This window comes from Camelus bactrianus, chromosome 7 (assembly GCF_048773025.1).
Source record: "Camelus bactrianus isolate YW-2024 breed Bactrian camel chromosome 7, ASM4877302v1, whole genome shotgun sequence".
Taxonomy (NCBI): Eukaryota; Metazoa; Chordata; class Mammalia; order Artiodactyla; family Camelidae; genus Camelus; species Camelus bactrianus.
In genome coordinates this window covers 71,407,678-71,427,400 of record NC_133545.1, presented here as the reverse complement: position 1 = coordinate 71,427,400, position 19,723 = coordinate 71,407,678, and the positions used below count along the sequence as shown (strand labels likewise).

At 33.9% G+C, this 19,723-nt stretch overlaps 1 protein-coding gene and 1 long non-coding RNA gene across 4 annotated transcripts in view; one reads left to right on the top strand and one right to left on the bottom strand.

Annotated features, from left to right (window-relative positions):
- The window catches only part of LOC123614507 (uncharacterized), a 63,873-nt gene extending 62,326 nt beyond the window's left edge, over nt 1–1,547 (top strand). Inside the window, exon 3 of the long non-coding RNA XR_006721908.2 lies at nt 603–1,547. This is a non-coding gene — a long non-coding RNA (uncharacterized LOC123614507). The remainder of the gene's footprint in view (nt 1–602) is intronic.
- SEMA3C (semaphorin 3C) overlaps nt 1–16,793 on the bottom strand; it is a 154,750-nt gene extending 137,957 nt beyond the window's left edge. For 2 of the 3 annotated variants that reach the window (XM_045510455.2, XM_045510456.2), the window contains exons 1-2: nt 16,475–16,793; nt 14,308–14,448 (exon numbers count right to left, since the gene is read on the bottom strand). In XM_045510455.2, the coding sequence (XP_045366411.1) occupies nt 14,308–14,410 (103 nt within the window). In that variant the 5' untranslated portion in view covers nt 14,411–14,448; nt 16,475–16,793. The remainder of the gene's footprint in view (nt 1–14,307; nt 14,449–16,474) is intronic. The other variant, XM_010946633.3, reaches the window with a different exon arrangement.
- Nucleotides 16,794–19,723: the final 2,930 nt, after the last annotated feature.

The following is a 19,723-nucleotide window of genomic DNA, read 5'->3' as shown; positions in this document are numbered from 1 at the left end:
AATCAGAATATCTTATTATTCTGTAGCAAATCGATACGTGCAGCTTTTTGCTTCAGTAAAATAGAGCCTACTGTGTAGTAGGTAGCATGTCAGTCTCATAGAGCTTACTGAATGTCCTTTTCCTCCTGTAATAGAAAATTGCTTACACCACTGCAATTAACTCAATAACCAGTGTATGACTAGCATAAAGATCTACATTTGATGTCAGAATAAAAAATACACTTCCTAGAACATATACGTTATCAGTTCCCCCTGAAAAAATATGCATAATTAGATTTTCACACAAAGGTTTTAAAACCCCAGTAATATCAGCAGGTTTTGAGTACTAATTGAAGGTGGAAATGATGCAATTACGTTGAACAGTGGCAGGAAGCATGGCTTTTAAGAGAATCAGCTTAAAGAAAAAAATCCCAGTTGCATGTGCATTAAAGCTCTAAGCTAAAGATCTCTCTGTGCCAGCTAAACCCCTACCCAGCTCCGTAAAGTAACTTTCTGAAGACATGCCAAGCCCTTTGCTTGAAAATAACATCTTAATTGGTTTCTTCTAATAAAATTCAAAATGCTCTTTTGGTGATGATAATACACTCATTGTTTTATTCCAGCTCAATGTTCTCTCTTGGAATGTTCTGAGTATTACTGTTCAGAGAAAAGAAAAAAATACACAAGTCTGAATTTATGGAGAGACAATTTGGCTGGATGGACGAACAAAAGTTGAAAGCTTTTGATGCCAGAAAGACTGCTTCAAAAAGTAATGATTCTATTCAAACCTAGATTTGTAGATAATAGCAATGAGATTCCAACCTCTTCCTATTGTCTGTATCATTGTTATATAATAACATTAAGGTGTGAATACAGAACTGGGTTGATAATGTTTAGAGAATGATTAAGGTTCTTATTGACAACTGACACAAAATAAATTATTCAATAAGTCTTTTCAAATCAAGAGATAATTTAAGTCATGAGGTCTTATTTTTGCTTGAATTATGACAAGTAGTATATATTTAAGAGGTTGGAAAATTATAAAAAGAGCTTCAAGATATTCATATTATTGTATCTTCTGCATGCCTGGTCATCATCTTAAGGTTCTTTATTAAAAGATTTTCAACCCAGTCTATTGAACTATTTGTATACATACAGACATGACTCTAATTCCATAATGAAATTCAATGAAAACATTATTTTATACAAGTCTATTTTATAATCACTTTACTATTATTCACTTCTTCATTAAAAAGAGGTCCCTATGTTAAGTTCTGTGGAACTGTAACAATCTCTACCATTTAAAAGAAACTAAGGCCATGTATACCACTTCTACCTGACCCAACTAAGCAAGGAAAGGAATACTAGGAAGTTCTACTCCCCTTACTCTGCTTCTAATTTTGTTAGTGCTGTCTTAAAATCTTCAGACCCTTGTGTTCATTATAAAATCTCTGTAATGGATGAAATCCCAGCTTGGTGCATTTCACCCAGTTTGTACAAAGTTATGTCCATTTACAAAAGAAAAAAGGGATTTTTCTAATCTAAATTTTGTTAAGATTTTAGAAAAGAGACGCTCATAATGAAAGATTATGTTTTATCTGCTATAATTGGAACTCTGTTAACTCCTTGGTAATTAATGCTAACTATAGTAACACTAGCAACAACTTAGGTTGCAAGACTCCACTGGCTATAAAAGAAGGAAATGTAGTGAACAAATCTGGGTATTTATTTTACAGCATCTTTACATATTATTTTTCCCATTCATTCTCTTTAAGTTCTTATTCTCTGTGGTAAGGATGGATTATCACGTTCTGGCAGGTTGTTGCTTGGCAAGTCATTTTGTTCTCATTATTACTAGCCATCAGTAATGGGAGAGAGGCAAGGCTCAAAGACATAAGCCATCAGAGATTTTTGTCCTGGCCCTCAGCTCACTCACACTATTACTATATAACTAAGTGTTAAAGTAACATTTAAAGTACTAAGGTGTTTGCCAAACTAATTATCTAATTGTTATATGATCATAAACATGCGGTAGTTACAACTTTAAAGAAAGAGAACATACAGACACATTGCAAATGATACCAGGAATACAACGGCTTCTTTGGTGACTTTTCAGCTTTTCTTATAGGCGTGTACAAGAGAACACGCACTTAGGAAAGACCAAAATGGTACTGAAATAGAATTGATCTTTTCCCATAGAGTATGTATATATATGTATGTGTGTTTAAAGACTGTGCATTTATCTTTACTCAGATATACATCCCCTCTCCATAATTCATTTATCTTTAGAAAGTGAAAGTCTATACCAAAATATTGGAAGTTTTCCATGAAAAAAATTAACAACTGTTTTTTTAAGCACTATTACTCCTACAGACACTCAAGGTTTTCTTTTTTCAGAATCAGCAGTCCGACCCTCTTCTTAGAGAAACAGCAATTATCTTCTGCAAACTTAAATTGCTTGGACTCCTTTGTCCTGTCAATTCCATATAGGCTGAATTCTTGACCTTCGCCATTACATTATATATAAGATTAAACATAAGCAATCTTATACTCAAAGTTCGGTAACTGCTTATTTTTTTTATAAGAAAATCGTTTCAGTGAAGTAGTAATTTAGGAATTAATTAGGTATAATATTTAATACTTTTAGTATCAAGAATCTTAAATACTAGAAAGTGTTAAAGTTGAGAAAGGCAAGAATATGAGGTACATTCACTGACATCTCTTCAAACCATATTTTAAGATTATTTTAATGATTGTTTCCTACTAAGATAATACACAAATGAGCAGAGTAGAATATTCTGTTCTAGGGATTGACAAAGGGGAAATTGGAATCCTGACGGACAGGACACAGCAAAGCAAGTGAAATGCTTGACTGCAAGAGCAGTAACTTGGCAGAAGGCAAGACAAGGAAAGTATGTTCATTCACTTACATCAATTAGAAACAAAAACATGACTTTTTGTACTTATGTATTGCCTCCATCTTTTCAAGGAGAATTTAGAGGTATTTCTAATACGGTGTTAAATATATTTGAAGCCTGACATACAATAATCCACAAATGATTGCAAAAAATCAGTAGTTAATTAGAAACTTAAGATCTGTTAAAGCTACAGTGTTATGCATACTTTGGGGGAAGCAAATAGCATGAGACAAATTTGCTAATCTTCCTATTAATGGCCTGGCATTTCTGCAGATTTTGTAACATGCATTTGCAGAGTGTCTCTGATCCTCCACACAATTCATTTTCCTCTCCTAATACCATTTCCCTCTTCTAGTCTTATCTCTGCTACCTTCAAGCTCTAGGTCCTTAGTCAAGACATTAAGCCCCTCATGGCCTCCACGGCTACCTATTTCGTAGGCATTCTGTAAATAAATGAGATAATGTGGAAATTCTCTGACAAGTATACGGCACCCTGCAGAAGTAACATACTACGAAAGAGGGCTCAAAGGCAGTTAATTTTCACTCGATGAGGACAGAGGGTTGAATGATTGTTTCTGAGCCTGCACCTTGGAAACGTAGAATCTACTTGCCATCTTTTACAGCTCAGCACATTGTTTCAGGGCGAGTGCTGCCCTAAAATAGCACATGGCTCAGCTCTCAGCTCTGCCTTTTATGTGCCCTTCTTGCCAACTCATACTCTGCTTAGAAAATGTCTAGCCTTTCTGTCCCTTGCTTTTAAATTTGTTTTCATTAACAACAGAGGTTCTCAGTAACACATAAATGAAAATGCAGAAGGCAAAAGAGTACTGGAATTTGCCCAAAGCTTGAGGCTCTCTCTCTCAATACTTTTATTTTCTGACAGTAATGGAACTAAAACCGAAAAGATTGTTTTTTTTACACCTCATTATACAAAGATATTTGGGAAGTGGAAAAATTGAGGGTATCTCAATGCTATGGTGAATTGATGCTGCAATGGTATCCATAAGAAAAGAACGCTTAATTTCTTTTTTCTTTAGAAGAAGGTACAGGCTACATAGAACTTATGGAGACCACCCTGATAAATTTGCATAGTGAGTTGAGGAGAGTGAATAGTAAGTTTTTCTATAGTTATCCTTTTTCTGAGCTCACATTTGTTTCCACAAAAGGAGACCTCACCTACATCAACAAAATAAACGTGTTCCAAAGCAATAATTCCCTCTTCCTCACCTTGACAAATCTGACACTGAAGAGGGAAATAGGAATAGTGTAGAGAATGAGTTTGATTTCCTTTATTTTTTGGAAGGCTTGCTGTTCTAAGTGAAAAGCAAAAATCCGCTGTGACACCTTTGACATGATAAAGTGAGTTATAGCATGCCTTCCTCAGAAAATGTTCTTTTATTTGTGACTTTTGTGGACCTAAAACTTACTCTAGCAGCATCTCCAGAAATGGCTTGGACTCTGGACTCTGATGACTTGTGTTTTAATCCTGTCCCTTTCTATCCCTGTGACCTCAGGAAAGTTATTTTCTTTGTATCTCCATTTTGTGAGGATAAAAATAGTGCCTAATTCACGATGTTGTTGGAGAATTAAATGAGATAACATGAAACATTCAGAATAGTGCCTGGTACAAAGGCAATATTAATGTTAGTGATTATAATAATGAATACAAATAAATTACCAAATATTTTAGAAACATAGAAGACAAAACAGTGGCATACATTTATGAAGAATGGAAACATGCATATATTTAGTTCTAGGTATATTTTTCTAAATCAAAACTGCAAAGAAAGTCTAGGTAACATATACTTTTTAATCCACGTATGTGAACAACATATCCACATAGTTGATCAACATGTGAATGGATTTAAAATAATCATCATTTGAGCCATCTTCATTTGATGGACAATTCAATCATAAATATTCACACATATCTATGGATAATTATGGAATATGACACAGTTTCTTCATGGAATTGCTTTGGCTGGACGACTGATTAAACGGCACATAAGCTCAGTCTCCTAATTTCAGATCACTGAAGCATCCCTTCTTTGTTCCTAATTGCAGGAACCTTGTACCATTAGGAATGGCTTAATATCACAACATCATCTTTTGGCAACAGAATTAAGTTTATCAGATTCTGAGAAAACTCACCTAGAAAAAGAATTACTTGACAGGAAAATATGGGTTCCAAACAGTTTTCTAAAAATCATTTAAAAAGAGATCCATAGCATATCACTGTAATACAATTCTGTCCTAATATTTCTCAAGAGGCATTCTTTGCAATACTTAAAACTTCTTTCCTCCAATTCAAGGCTATGAGAGATTATGTTTTATTTTGACTACTGAAGTCCTATGTCAATATAGGGCAAAAAAAAAAAAAAATATATATATATATATGGCAATTCCTCCTAAAATACATCTCCCATTGTATTTTATAACAGTTTTAACTTGCTCTTTACATCACAAATTTAGTGCTACTCTACTTTAATCTCTTTATGGTTTAGGTAATGTCCAACTCACTCTTACATTTATCAATCCTTTCTTGAGTTCAGTGACTCTCACAGAGGAAGAATGCAAAGAACTTCTTATTCACCCAGCATCCCTGCTGAGTTTGGTTTTATTAAAACATGTAGGTGTTATTTAAGATGTTTAACTGACATCTAACTGAGACGACTGGAAGAGAAATTAAAAGAAACTGCAGTAGCACAAGTTTTTCCAAGAACTAAATATTTCAGAAGATTCAATACAACCAGAGTGAGCATTCTCCAAGATTAATGGTGAAATTAAGAACAATCGGTTTATTTTTATCTCTTGGGCAACCATTAGACAAACTGTTTTCAACAAATGTGCCTTGCAATATTAATGATAGCAGAGTTCATAAAGAGGCAATTTATTATTTTGAGTTTATTGTCCAATAACAATTCATCACCTTTTGGATTTAGCTTACTAGTTCACAGGGGTCCTTTCATTTATTGTTTAATTAACTAAGCTTCCTGTCAAATGGGGCAGATATTAAAAGATGTTTTGTAAAATTCCATCATCTTTCATTTATATGCTGTCAATGACCTGGAGACTTTGAAAACTTTATTAATAAAAATTTAGTTCTGAAAGATGGCAAAAAGAATCACAAAGTAAATAGCTGAATGAACTTATAATCTTATACAAGCCTGGTCTCTACACTTAATACACTTGTTTTCAAATACAACTCACACTGACATTTTTATGTTTTTAAACCACTGTCATGCACATGTAAATGTAAATATAAAAGTCAACCTTGGGCTGGAAAATTGGCCATCATTAGTTATGTGTCCAAACAGTAGAAACCTTTATGTATTTTTAATCTTTTAAATGTAATTTTTCTTTTGAGTTTTAGGCAATTAGTCACAGGCTTAAATGGGGTGTGGAACAGTTTACTAGTAGGAAGTTTTTAATGATCTAGTGAACATAAGCAAAGAATTACTAGCAGTCACAAATAATTGACTTTCTGCCATGCATTTAACTATAAATGCATTTTTTTTGAACTTTCATAGCTTTATCAAGCACTTTAAAATATTTCCATGAGTACCTTGATAACTCATAAGAATTTTGAGCCAAAAGAAAACCTGAAGTAGAGCCAGAGAGCTGCCTATTCAGTAAAATGATGTTCAGGCTTTTTGAAGCTTACAGGATATTGAGTGCACCTTAGTTTTATCATACTTCTTTATGCAGGATATTATCTTTCTAGATCTAAAAACATATAAGCAAAAATGATAATCTAGTATTCATCAGGATTACCTAAAAAAATAAGGTCTTATAACTTAGAGGTTTGTAGTAAAGAGACAAAACATCCACATGACTAAATTATTGCTTCTTTGATAACAGAGGGGGTACAAGTGTATAATTTTGGGTAAATTAACTTATGAATTGAAGTTGATATTCAATGTTAAACATAAACAAACAAGAAAGTTTACTATTTCAGTAACTAAGTAACATATATCCTCATTAGCTCATATAAGAGTAACCAATCCAGTAATTAAATCTCAATTAAAATATTGGACTTAAGGTCTACTAGTTTCTGCACACACAGTGTATTCCAAAGAGCAAACATTCCTGAATCAATTTCAATTTAGTCATCAAAGGTATGGAAAAACTCTAATACAATATTTAACAGCTACTGCTTTAGGTGGGTGGGGGGGTGTGTTTGTGTGTGTGTGTATGTATGTGTGTGTGTTTATATATACCTATATATAAAACCTATATAAAAATACAGGTTTTATATATAAATGTAAATATATAAAACTATATTTCTTATTTACATGGATATATTTATACTTGTAGTTGATTTATTAACATATTTCTATTGATACATTTACACAGATATATTTTATATCATGGTGCATGAATGAATCAGAAGTAATCCCATATCCTCCTCCCCTTCCCAAGATTTTATGGTAATCTTAAATGCCCCAAGAATGACAAACTGTTGTCTATAATATGAAGCCACACACTAAGCCATTGCAATCATAAGTGAACAAGTAGGCTGGGTTCTTACTAATCTTAAGCTCATCATGAAAAATCGGACTTTAGAAAAATAGAATCTTAAGAAATAATGCATTTGGGGCAATACTTTTAAATTCTAGACATATCTAGATATGCTTGACATGCTAGCATACACAGATGTCAATGATATTAAGAATTAAGACAACATCCCTGATGGGTTACCAATCAAGGAACTATGGAAGCCTGAGTATATACGAGGCATCTTTCCTTCAATATTGGAAAACTAGGCTTTTGATCAAAATGTACATAAACCTCTCTGGCAGAAAATGTCTAAAATTAATAGAGGTGAAATGTCTACTAGGGAAGGAAATGGAATAATTAGATGGAAGCCTTAGAATTAATTTTGAAGGAGTAATATAAAAGTTAAATTCCCAGACCACATTGAATCTTCAGTGTATAATGTGAAGAAAGCTTAGAAGTAAGATAGAAAATATTTGATCATCAGCTATGTACCAGGGGATGGGTCTAAAGCCATCTATGGGGGCAGGGTATAGCTCAGTGGTAGAGTACATGACTAACATGCAGGAGGTCCTGGGTTCAATCCCCGGTATCTAAATTTAAATGAATAAATAAATAAACCTAATCATCTCCCCCCTTTAAAAAACCCCCACAAACAAAATAAATAAATAAAGCCATCTGTGTACAAAGTGACACAGATTTCTCTCTCATACTGTTTGTATTCCAGTGCTATGAGGATGAAATTAACATCTACTACATTCTACCTGGTATCTATCATTTAAAAAAAATTAACCAAAATTCACTGAAGGGTGGTTGTAGTGTACCAAGGTTTTATTGGTTGGGGAGATGTAGTGGTAAGGGATATCAAAATTATGTTAATCCAACATTTATTGAGCAACAATAATAAATAGCAGCCTCTATGCTAAGTGGAGTGGAATTAATTACAGTACAAATGAAGATCATACTTCTGCCCTAAAGGAATATACAAACAATAACTCTAATACAAACCTTCATGTATTACAATAGAATGCACACTATATACGACACACTTTACAAACTTAATTTAATTTTCAAAACAGTTCTATGAAATATGTGTTCATCCCATTTTACAGATGATAAAATTCTGAATTAGGACAATTAAATAACTATCCCAATGGAGCATACCCAGAAAGTAGCAAACAACTATTATTTAAAACCAGTTCTGTATGACTCCAAAACCTATGAATTTTAAAGAACTGTTGGTTCAGTAATTCTTTTCTTCCCTTTGCCTATGTCCTCCACATAAAATGTTCTTAAAAGCATTACAGGTAATTATTATAGACAACTAACTCAAAGGACGTGATATTTATAAAACAAAACTAAGCTTAAATATCATACAATGTTAAGGTAAAAATGAGTCTTAGAGAAAATATAGTTCAGTATTTTTTTATGTAGTTGTGGGAACTACTGAGGACCTGACAAAGTTTCATAGTTAATTGGTGAAGAATCAGGGATTGAAAACCCTGACATTTTGATTTCGATGTAAATACTTTCTCACTATACCACACTGCCAATCTAATGTTCATACATTTATGTATATCAAAAATATATCTGTTTAAATGTATTTCCTAATACTTCAATAAAAAGTTCCTAGAGGCCATTGGAATCATGACATTTTCCCCACTAAATTATAACTAAATTTTGCTTCATTCTACCAAAAAGATAAAAGTGTTATAGTCATTATATTTCTGTCAGTATTTGAAAGAACCAGAAGACAGAAAATCAGGAGGGATACAGAAAAACATAACAAACCATCAACTGATTGAATCTAATTGGCACTAACAGAACACTCTGCGTGACAAAGGCAGAATATATAGTACTTTCTATATAGACTATATTCTACATCATAAAATGATTTAAATAAGTCTTAAAGAATTAGAAGCATATGATGTATGTTCTTTGTGAACAGGAAACTAAAACAGTGATCTATAAGTTTTATATAATATGATAAATATATAATATGACATATAAATGTATGTATAAAATACCTAAATATTTGTAAATTACACAAAATATTTCTAAGTAACCCATGGGTAAAAGGAAAATAATGGTAGTAATTAGAAGACATTCGAACTGACTGAAAGTCAAAACATATTTTAGCAAAATATATAAGGCATTGCTAAAGCAGTGTTTCAAGGAAAAGTTGTAACATAACTGTTTATATTAGAAAAAATTTCTCAAATCAGTTGACCTATGTTTCCATGCTACAAAGTTCCAAAAAGAAGAGCAAATTAAACACAAAGCAAGAAGAAATAAGATAACTGAATTTTAGAGCAAAAACCAAGGATATATTGAACAGAAATACAATAGAAAAAAAAAAAAAGACACCAAAAGCTGATTATACAAAGAGATCAGTAAAATGGAAAAATTGATCACTATACAGATCAATCCAAAAGTAGACATAATTATCAATGTCAGAAGTGAAATAAAAAACATTACTATAGATCCTACATAGTGAGGATAATAAAGTAATATTACAGGCAACTTTATGCCAATAAATTGAACATCTTAGATTCACAGTCTAAAATGCTAGTGGAGAAAATAATTTGATTTTAGGAATCTACCTTAGGGAGTGACTTCAGGATGGTAGTATAGGAAGGTCCTAAACTCACCTCCTCTCATGGGCATACCAAATCTTCAGCTACATAAAGAACAATTCTCTGAAAAATTTGGGAACTAGCTGACCAGCTCCTCCACAACAAAGGATAGAAGAGTAGGACAGACAGAACTATGGTCTTGCCAAAACACCCACCCCTGGCACAGCAACCCCAAATTGGGAGGGATCTAACAAATATGGAGCTTCTCTTTGGTGATGTATCCTGGCACTGAGATCTGCTGCCTTGCAAAAACCAGCAGGTGTGCACATGGGGAGAAAAGGGAACACTTGTGCACTGTTACTGGGGATGTAAATTGGTGTAGCAACTATAGAAAACAGTAGGGAGATTCCTCAAAAAACTGAATATAGAACTATCATATAATTCAGTAACTCCATTTCTAGGTATTTATCCAAAGAGAATGAAAACAGTAACTTAAAAAGATATAGGCACCCCAAGTTCACTGCAGCATTATTTACAATAGGCAAGGTATGGAAGTAACCTAAGCAGCCACCAATGGATGAATGGATAAAGAAGATGTGGTATACATATACAATGGAGTATTATTCATCCACAAAAAAGAATGAAATCTTGCTATTTGCAACTACATGGATGGACCCTGAGGGTATTATGCTAAGTGAAATATGTCAGAGAGAAAACAGCAAATACTGTATGATCTCACTGACTGTGGCATCTTTAGAAAAAGGTTCAAGCATTAGATTCCAAGAGCAGACTGGTGGTTCCAAAGGCAGGGGGTAAGGTATGGGCAAAATTGGTGAAGGGGTCAAAATATATAAACTCCCAGGTATATAATAAATATGTCATGGGGATATAATGGACAGCATGGTGACTGCAATTAATAATAGTTTATTTGAAAGTTGATAAGAAAATAAATCTTAAAAGTTCTCATCACAAGAAAAAAATTTTTTAAAACTATATGGTGACATACAGTAATGACTTAATTGTGGTGATCATTTTGCAGTTTATACAAATATCGAATCATTATGTTGTACACCTAAAACTAATACAATGTTATATGTCAATTATATCTCAATAAAAATATAAAAAAAGAGAAAAGAATCTATCTCATTTTTAAATAGAAATAATATTTAATCCATTTAAATCAGTTATCACATTTCACATCTATTCAAATATAGATAATATTTTCATTTTTCTAAAGCTCAGAACCTTTTCTTAAAATTACATGCAACTGATATCTTTTGTCAAATTATAGAGTATTCCTGATTTTGTAGAAGACTACATGTTAAAATTTCTCCTTGATCAAGGCAGAATCTTTTCAAGAATGTTTTCCCTTGTACATTAGCAAGGAAAACAAGTTTTGTCTATTTTCATATACATATAGTCTTTCCTTTCTTTATGATCCTTACTGATTTTAAAGATTTTTCTAGAAAAAAATATGACAAGAATGTTATAAATGTGAATAGCTGTCAAACTATTGGCTTTTTTTCAAGAAAAAATCGACTTAAACAAAATGAATCTGCATGAACTTTATATTCATTTTAAAAGCTATTTGGCTTAAAATAAGAATTATAAAATGATAAAATTTAATAATAGGAGTCATAATTCTTTTAGTATGCAAGGTCTATCTAGCACAATTGTAACTCATTAATAACACCTGAACTACATTCGCCCATAGGACTGATAACCATCTGGTTAACCTTGCACTAGATCAATAAAGAAGGCAAATCTGTAAAGGACTGTTTCCCAAATGTTATCACTCCATCATTCCACCATAACATGAAGGGATGGAAGTTGGATGGGAGAAGAGAGCTCTTATTTCACACACCTTTAAGTTGACTATGGTTCTTAACTGGACAGTAAGACAAGACTGAGAGAATTCTAACGTGTCACCCAGAAAGAGACAGATAGAGGACCAAGTTATAGAGAAGGAGAAGATTTCAAGACAAAATAGCCAGGAGGCAAGGCAATTATGAGAAGATGTAAAGATGCAATAATTTCTGTCTGATGTAACTTGAAATTATTTGGAATTCCTCAAAAGCATCTTCCAACTACTGATTTTTGGCTGATAAATAGTGATAGAAATTTTAAATATGAAATAAATGAAAGAAACCATATATCTATATGTAGTTACATTAATATATATTTATATATATGTCAACCTTGTACAAAGTTCTATATTTTGACATTAAGACTAAACTATTTTGGAAGAAATTTAGTAACTTATGAAGTACGATACTCAGGCAAGTCATAAGATCAGTGAGACACTTTAGGTAATAAGTAACGTGGAACAGGATCTCAAGAGGGTATACTGTCAACCTCATAAAAATGACTATAAATTAATGATTACAATTTATACATTTTAACAATTACTTTTGCTCAAGGTACTTTTTCTGTGATACTTTGTCTATTATATAGTTTATTTTTGGAGCTTTTTTGTATTAATTTAGAAACTGTGGCATTTCATTAATTTTATTCTCCTTGTTGATATCTCTTTAAAACAGTATCCAAATTAAGTGAATTCTATCTCTCTATTTTCTAGTAAGACTCTCGGGAAAAATAAAATAGGAATTATAAGACTTTCAGATCAATAGCTTATCTTATACTGTATTCTACATATGTTATAAATTAAGGTAAGTACTTTCCTGTAAGAATCTGTTCTGAGTTTAAGAGCATTTAAAATTTTAGGTTGCAATATTTTAAAAATCCTATCATAATTTCTAGTCACTTTGTACATAGCAATCATTGTCCTATGTGGTATTGAAGTTTGGTTTATAAAGACTGTATTACTTAATTTCCTCTGTAAAAGATAAACTGTAATTGTCTTTTTAAAAATAGACGATGAATTATCTCTAGTAACACACTTGTTTTTAATATTTACATATTTTGGGTTAAATTTCAGTTAAAAAAAAAAACATTTGGTTAGTTTTGATGTAATAGAGAGAGCAGGTTTAGATATCTAATGTATGAGACCATACCATCTTCCTACACACTCAGAGAAATACAGAAAATAGGGGGTAAGTTATACTGCTCCTTAATGCCTTTCTTTTTATTTGATTAGATAATTCGTAGTTTTCAACTTGGGAGAAGAGGTGTAAGTAGACTGCTAGATGTGTCAGTAATTTTTTTTTTTAAGATGCTTCAAAGAGTCTGTTTTTATTTTCTTCACAACTTAACTGGATAGCCATGGGTTTTAAGGGAATGACTGCCTTAGAAACTAAGGTAACAATTAGAGGCTCACACACTCTAAGTTCTACATAAGGTTCCTTCAGTGCTTAGGATGACCTTGGGGAAAGCACCTGATGATTTAAGAAAGAAAGAAAAAAAAAAGAGCAATTTGACTGATAAGTGTCAGTCATACCGCTATTTGAAATTCAAGATAACAGAGTTTCAAAGTCACCCTGCTACATAAGGCCTGAGAGTATACTGCTTCTCAAATGAATGAAAATATGCCCAATGCCATTGAAGTTTATACAGAGACAGAGCTGAAAGAAGTAATAAATGTATATAAATGACCACAATTGGCAGGATGATCCTCCTGATTCATTTCTTATTCTATCCATTCAATTTGCATAGGTTATTTGACTGACCAAAATCATCCATCTGCAAGTCGTTTGAACTATATACATTAAAGCTTATGCATACATTTGGCAAATCATTTCCTCAGAGGACCTTACACCTTCTATGTTTGTGAAAATGTGAAATCACACTCATTTCCCTAAGCTTCTTAAGATAACATCTGTATACAACAGCAATCAAAAGCATATTTCCAACTATTCTTTCAGGTCCTTTTCAGTTAATTAGGAGACTTTGCCAGCCTCAGGAACCCCTTGTGGAAATAGAAGAAACACCATTGGAACAACATATGAAGAGACCAGTTTTGAGGCTAAGGCCCAAAATATACCAGAAAAAAATGTTCAGTAATAAAACCTGCATAGCTCTTTCTGCTGATGAAGATTAGCACATAGAGGTTGTTCCTCAACAAAACCAAGGAACTATTAAGATCAAAGATCTTAGGCTTTGGGTTCTTCACCATGCATGCACAGGCAAACACAGAAGAAACTTAAAAAGGGGCAGAATATATTTCAAACATTTTCATAAAGAAATGCAATAGACAGCTTTTGTCTATTAACCAATAATTGAAAATAGCTATGTCGTCCAAAAAGCAGTTCAGTAGATATTTTTTTTAAAGCTAACCAATACTCAATAATATTTTACTGTCTTTATTAATTTTTGAATCTGAATAAGAAAAAACAGGCTTCAAATAACATTTTCCTCAGAGTGTTTATCAACTTTCTTACCGTCAAATGTTAAATAAACTCTTGCTTGGGGCTGAGGCGATCCTTTTACACAGATAGAACAAATAAATACTCCAACCAATACCCAAATTGCCTGGAATGCCATTTCTTCAGATCTGCAAGTTAATATCCAAGGGAAAATACCTTTAAAAGGAAGATAACACATTTATTATATTTCATTTCACATTTTAGGAGCACAACCTCTCCTCCCCACAAAACCAGCAATCTTAACAGAACACCCTATTCACAAAAGACATATCTGAACTTTTATAGCCACACAAACAGTAGGAGGTGCTGTGACTTTGTTTCTTAGATGTGAAATTTGGGTTTGATTTCATTTGTGTCTGGAAGTCTTTATTAAAAGTGAAATTATTTCATCTCAGCAAAATAATGCTAATATTAAAGCAGTACAAAGCAGCCAGGAAAAAATTACTGATTCCCAAAGGAAAATTCAATATTTAAACGTGATCTTCTCTCTAAAAATCATATCACACTGAAAAGACTTGAGAATGGTGCCAATAGGTATTAGCAGATGAAAACTTCTCTTTCTACCATAAATACAGTAGCAGTAGGAAAATCCCACATGAACATTCACCTCCACATACTTATTAGCTCTTTTGGAGTAAACGTCTCTGAAATGGTATTTCTACACATAAACCTACTAGTGCTCAATCCTCCATCACTTAAATCACTCAAATTAGTCATCTGCCAACTTATACAGATGACCATGCAGCTGTTAAATGATGCAGATGAGGTAACCATGAACTTGTGCCAAATTCAAATCATTGACTTAGTGGTGAGCAATCCAGTGAGTGAACCAATGCATATTTAAAATAAATCAACTACAAGGGGGGCTGTCAAAATTTCAAAAGATAAATCAGGGAGACAGGTATTACTGTTTGAAACTATAGCTGAAGAATTGAGACATGCTATTAACCAATGTCTGAATAACAAAGAAGATCAGGTAATGTGTACTGCATATCTATAGGAGTTCAGTGGCACAATATGCAGAATAAACTCAGGACCATAAATGAAACCCCATCATTTTGAGTCTCATATAGTTATAGAATAAGATGACATAACAGACTTTAATCTAGAAATTAATTTTTACAGGTTACAACAAAACTAATCTTCTGTATTATGTGGCTTTTAAAATTAAAATCTTATCACTAATTTTTTTCAATAAAGAAATGCCATTAAATTTTGAAAAGTAATACAGAAGCAATACAGAAGCTTTAGCAATACAGAAGCAAAGGAACAATTAACCTGAACAAGTCATTGTAAACAAAAAGTATAAGTTGATTTCCTAGGTGGAACATATGTTCTAAGAGTTAGAAACAAAATTGTATGCCTCTTTTACCACACAGATGGAGGAAACCCTAGCCATATTTGTGTTGGTAATTTTCAAAAGAAACAGTTTCTTCCTGCTTCTACAACCTCTTCACCCTGTCATCCTTAAATTAACTTAGAAGAAAAGTGATTTTATAGGGTGACTTTCCCTTAGTAATTTGCTCCCTGGTTTTGTTGACTTTATAGTTAACCACACCCCACCTCCTTCCAGAAAAGGTATAAATATGCCTAACCTTTGTCTCTGTATAAAGCAGGCTGATAATAATTACACATTTTTACATACTGCTATTATCAATATCTTATCTAATGTGTCTCCACGAAAGAGACATATGCCACAAATTGCAAAGAATAATAGGGGAGATTAAATGACAGGTCAAATGGAGCGAATACACGGAGCAATGTGATTTCTAGCCTACTACAGATGAGAAGTGACTGAAAGCCAAGTGTCTTACACATGCCTCCGCCCCTCATATTTTATAACTTCTTCCCTTTAACTCACTTAAGATACGTTGCTTGCTGTTTTCACTGTACTGATTGAAAACTCGTAACATGTTAGAAAAGGACTCTTTTATAAAATCCTCTCGAGTAATTTTCCCTTAGAAAATTGAAATACTCAACTTCAAACTCTCCGCAGGTGTCATAACCTAAAGAAACAACTCCAGCCGGGCTCTCAGCAAGGGAAACACTTCCATGACAAACTGCATGCGCTCTTAAGAAAATGTCCAGACTTAAGCACACCGATGTGTGAAAAGTCAATACACAGACCCAAAAGTTTTATTTTGCTAAATTTGTAAGGCTGAAAACAACGAATCCAGCTTACCACGGTGGAAAGAGATCGGCACGGAAAAGCAGTCAATTCGCTACGGGATTGGATCCGCGTGTGTCTGTTGTCCTTTTCCCAGAAGACCGTAATTTCTAGGGCGCCCCAGCGGTGAAATTCTTTCTTCCTGGTCCTCTGAGTTTCTTTGTAAAGGAATCTTCAGCGTTTCAGCGGCGCGGCACCCAGAGCCCTTCTCCGCGTCGCTCAATCAAGCACTTGGGAGTGAATGGAAAGTGGCCGGCCCGGGGGGCGAGCGCTCGGGTGTCCGATTACAGCGACGCGGCGCGCGGCTCCGGCTGCCCCGGCGCACCGCCCAGCCGGCTCGCATCACCCGCCCAGCGTACTCGGCCGCATCTCCACAGGCCGCGAGGCCCCACCCAGAGCGCGCCCGCGAGAGGGTGGCAGGGAGCCGCCAGGGCGGGGCCGACCCCAGGACACGCTGCCCTCGAGATGCAGGAATGCACTGCAGCAGGCTAGAGGACCAGCTGAACAACTCTGCTCCTTTCGCAGTCCACCGTGGAGTGAGCAACTCAGAGTGCGCTCCAGGTTTTTGTTTGTTACCGGCTGCTCTCGGAAGGCATTCAGTCTTAAGCTTGGCCTTAAATATCAAAGTGCAAAGCAGTTTTGTTTTTGTTTTTTTTTTCCCACATAAGGATCATTGCATCCTTTTAAGGCAAAGAGATGCGTTTTTAAAAGGACATACATGAATCTTGTCCTTTTCCTGTAGCAAGTTTTCTAAAACCGATCGAGATAAAGCAAGAGTCTCGTCAAAGAAGTTTATCCTTTTCATGGGTATTGTTTCCTACTGTGTTACCTTAGTGTCCCAAACGGAGGTTTACAAACTAGACGTCAGGGGTATATTTCTAGCACTACTTTCAAGGTATACTTGTTAAACTCTGGAACTGACTTCGATGTTTAAGTGAAAAGTATTTCTCCAGACCACAATGAACTAGCTATCTGCACTTGAGGAGAAATGAGCTTCCACCCCTAAAAAATATGAGCAGGTATTTGCTTAAAAATTACTGTGGGCTAAAGCCCAGCAGATGTCACTATACAGAGGGAACATGGAGTATAATTTCTCCACCTTGTTCCTTATAATTTTCTTTACGAAGTAAAGAGGATCACTAAATTGTTATAAACTATCATAGAAAACATTTCTGAAAGTGCAAAATCTTTGATGGAGTGGGACAGCTGAAATAAATCTCAGGTAGGGGGAAGAGAAAAAGTGATTAAGACACATCTTTTATGTATTTAAGCACCACCTCTCATATCCAGTCGACACAGCCATGTCTCTAACTCTGTATAGCTGAGATATGAAGGGATCACGTCAAATTAAGAAAGCAAATTTAAGAGTTCAAAAATTATATTCCAAGGCCAATACTATCTTCAAGTATGTCTATGTTTATGAAAGAAATTTCCAATTCAATGGATGTGTTAGTTTTAAAAATCCAACACGAACTATTTTTTTGTGATGATAGTGCAATAAAAATGTAAGCATCTCCTTGACATGTTTGTAATAATGAATTTAACCCACAAACATTTGACAGTATTAAAAATCAGATACAAACATGAATAAGCACTATGCATGGTTTTCTCTGAAATGCTTCTGAAACTGATTAAGGCCCAAAATTATACTGACCAATACCTTCCTACTTATGACTGAGCCAGCATTTTAAATTAAGGAGAGAGAAGAATAGTCATTAGAAAAAAGACTCTGTGAGTACTAACAAATTGTGTAATTCTTAGTTTTGAAATGTGCAGTCATTAGACACTGATTAATCTGCAAATTCATGTAAAGTAGAATATATTTATACATTTATTTTTTAGCTTCAGGGAACCAAGATAAAGAAATGCAAGGTGAAATACATGTCAAATGGTGTTCACAGGGGAGTTCACTACCGAACTCAATTTATAAAAGCCCAAAGAATTATCTCAATCTCTCACATACTCAAAAGGCTTTAGAGACTATGACAAATAGCTTAGATTTAATCAAGTCTATGAAACTTGTGCTGTGATTCCTTCTAACTTGCCTGAATAAATTTCTTTTCAATGTATTTAATTGGATGGTATTTAACCTAGTACTGAGACATTTAATGGTATTTGATTAGTACCCATTTACCATTGGCCACGCCTCAAAATGAGTCATGAAATTATTGATAGGCATTACCCAAAGCAAATTCAAGCACAAGGGTACAATTACTACTCATGCTTGACTTAAACTTGGGACATACAGTGAAATTTTAAGAATGGCAATAGGTGACCTTGTAAGATTAATCTCTGACCCTCTTTTTCCAAACTGCTTAGGAGCTTAAAACACCTTGACAGGATTTATGTAAGAAATATTGCTGGCCAGTGCCACTTTTCTAGGATGCAGTCTTTGTCCTTACAGGTAGAAAACAACATAAGCTAAATGAGTAAGCTAGTTTGGGAAAGGTGGACACTACATGGATGTACAGCAGCGACACAATTAAATTTAGAGGCTACTAATTACAAAATTTTTCCCTCATCAAAATGTATTGGGGAAAAAAATCCAAGTTAAAATACTTAGAATCTCTCTCATTGAGATGCTACAGAAATGCAGCAATACCTTGTGCACTGAAGTTCCTCTCTAGAGGTACAGTGACCTTATTTTTAAAATTTTTATATTTTTGGTGGTCCTGAAAAGTCATTTAACTTAAACTCTTGGACTGATTTTGAGTGATGTACTCATCTTTACTTTTTAGAGTTGTGCAGCTATGAATTCTCTTATTTCCAAAAAAAATTTTACAGTAGAAACTTGTTATTTATTTTATATATAGTAGTTAGTATATGCAAATCTCAAACTCCCAATTTATCTGTTTCCACCCCCCTTTCCCTCGGGTAACCATAAATTTGTTTTCTATGTCTGTGAGTCTGTCTCTGCTTTGTAAATAAGTTCGTTTGTGACTTCTTTTTAGATTCCACATATAAGTGGTATCATATGGTATTTTTCTTTCTCTTTCTGGCTTTCTGCACTTAGTATGATGATCTCCAAATTTAAAGAAAATAGATTATTTTCAGATTTTCCCCATCATGCAGATAAGCTGTATGAATAAACTTTACCTAGAGAATCTCAATCCTACAGGGATTGAAAGCTGTCCTCTTATTAGTTATAACTATATTTGTCACAAAAGATAGATCATATATATTCCAGTCATTTTGTATACTATATGAACAGCATTCTTTAATAAAGTTGCTATTTTACATATGAGAACACTGAAAGTTTGCCCA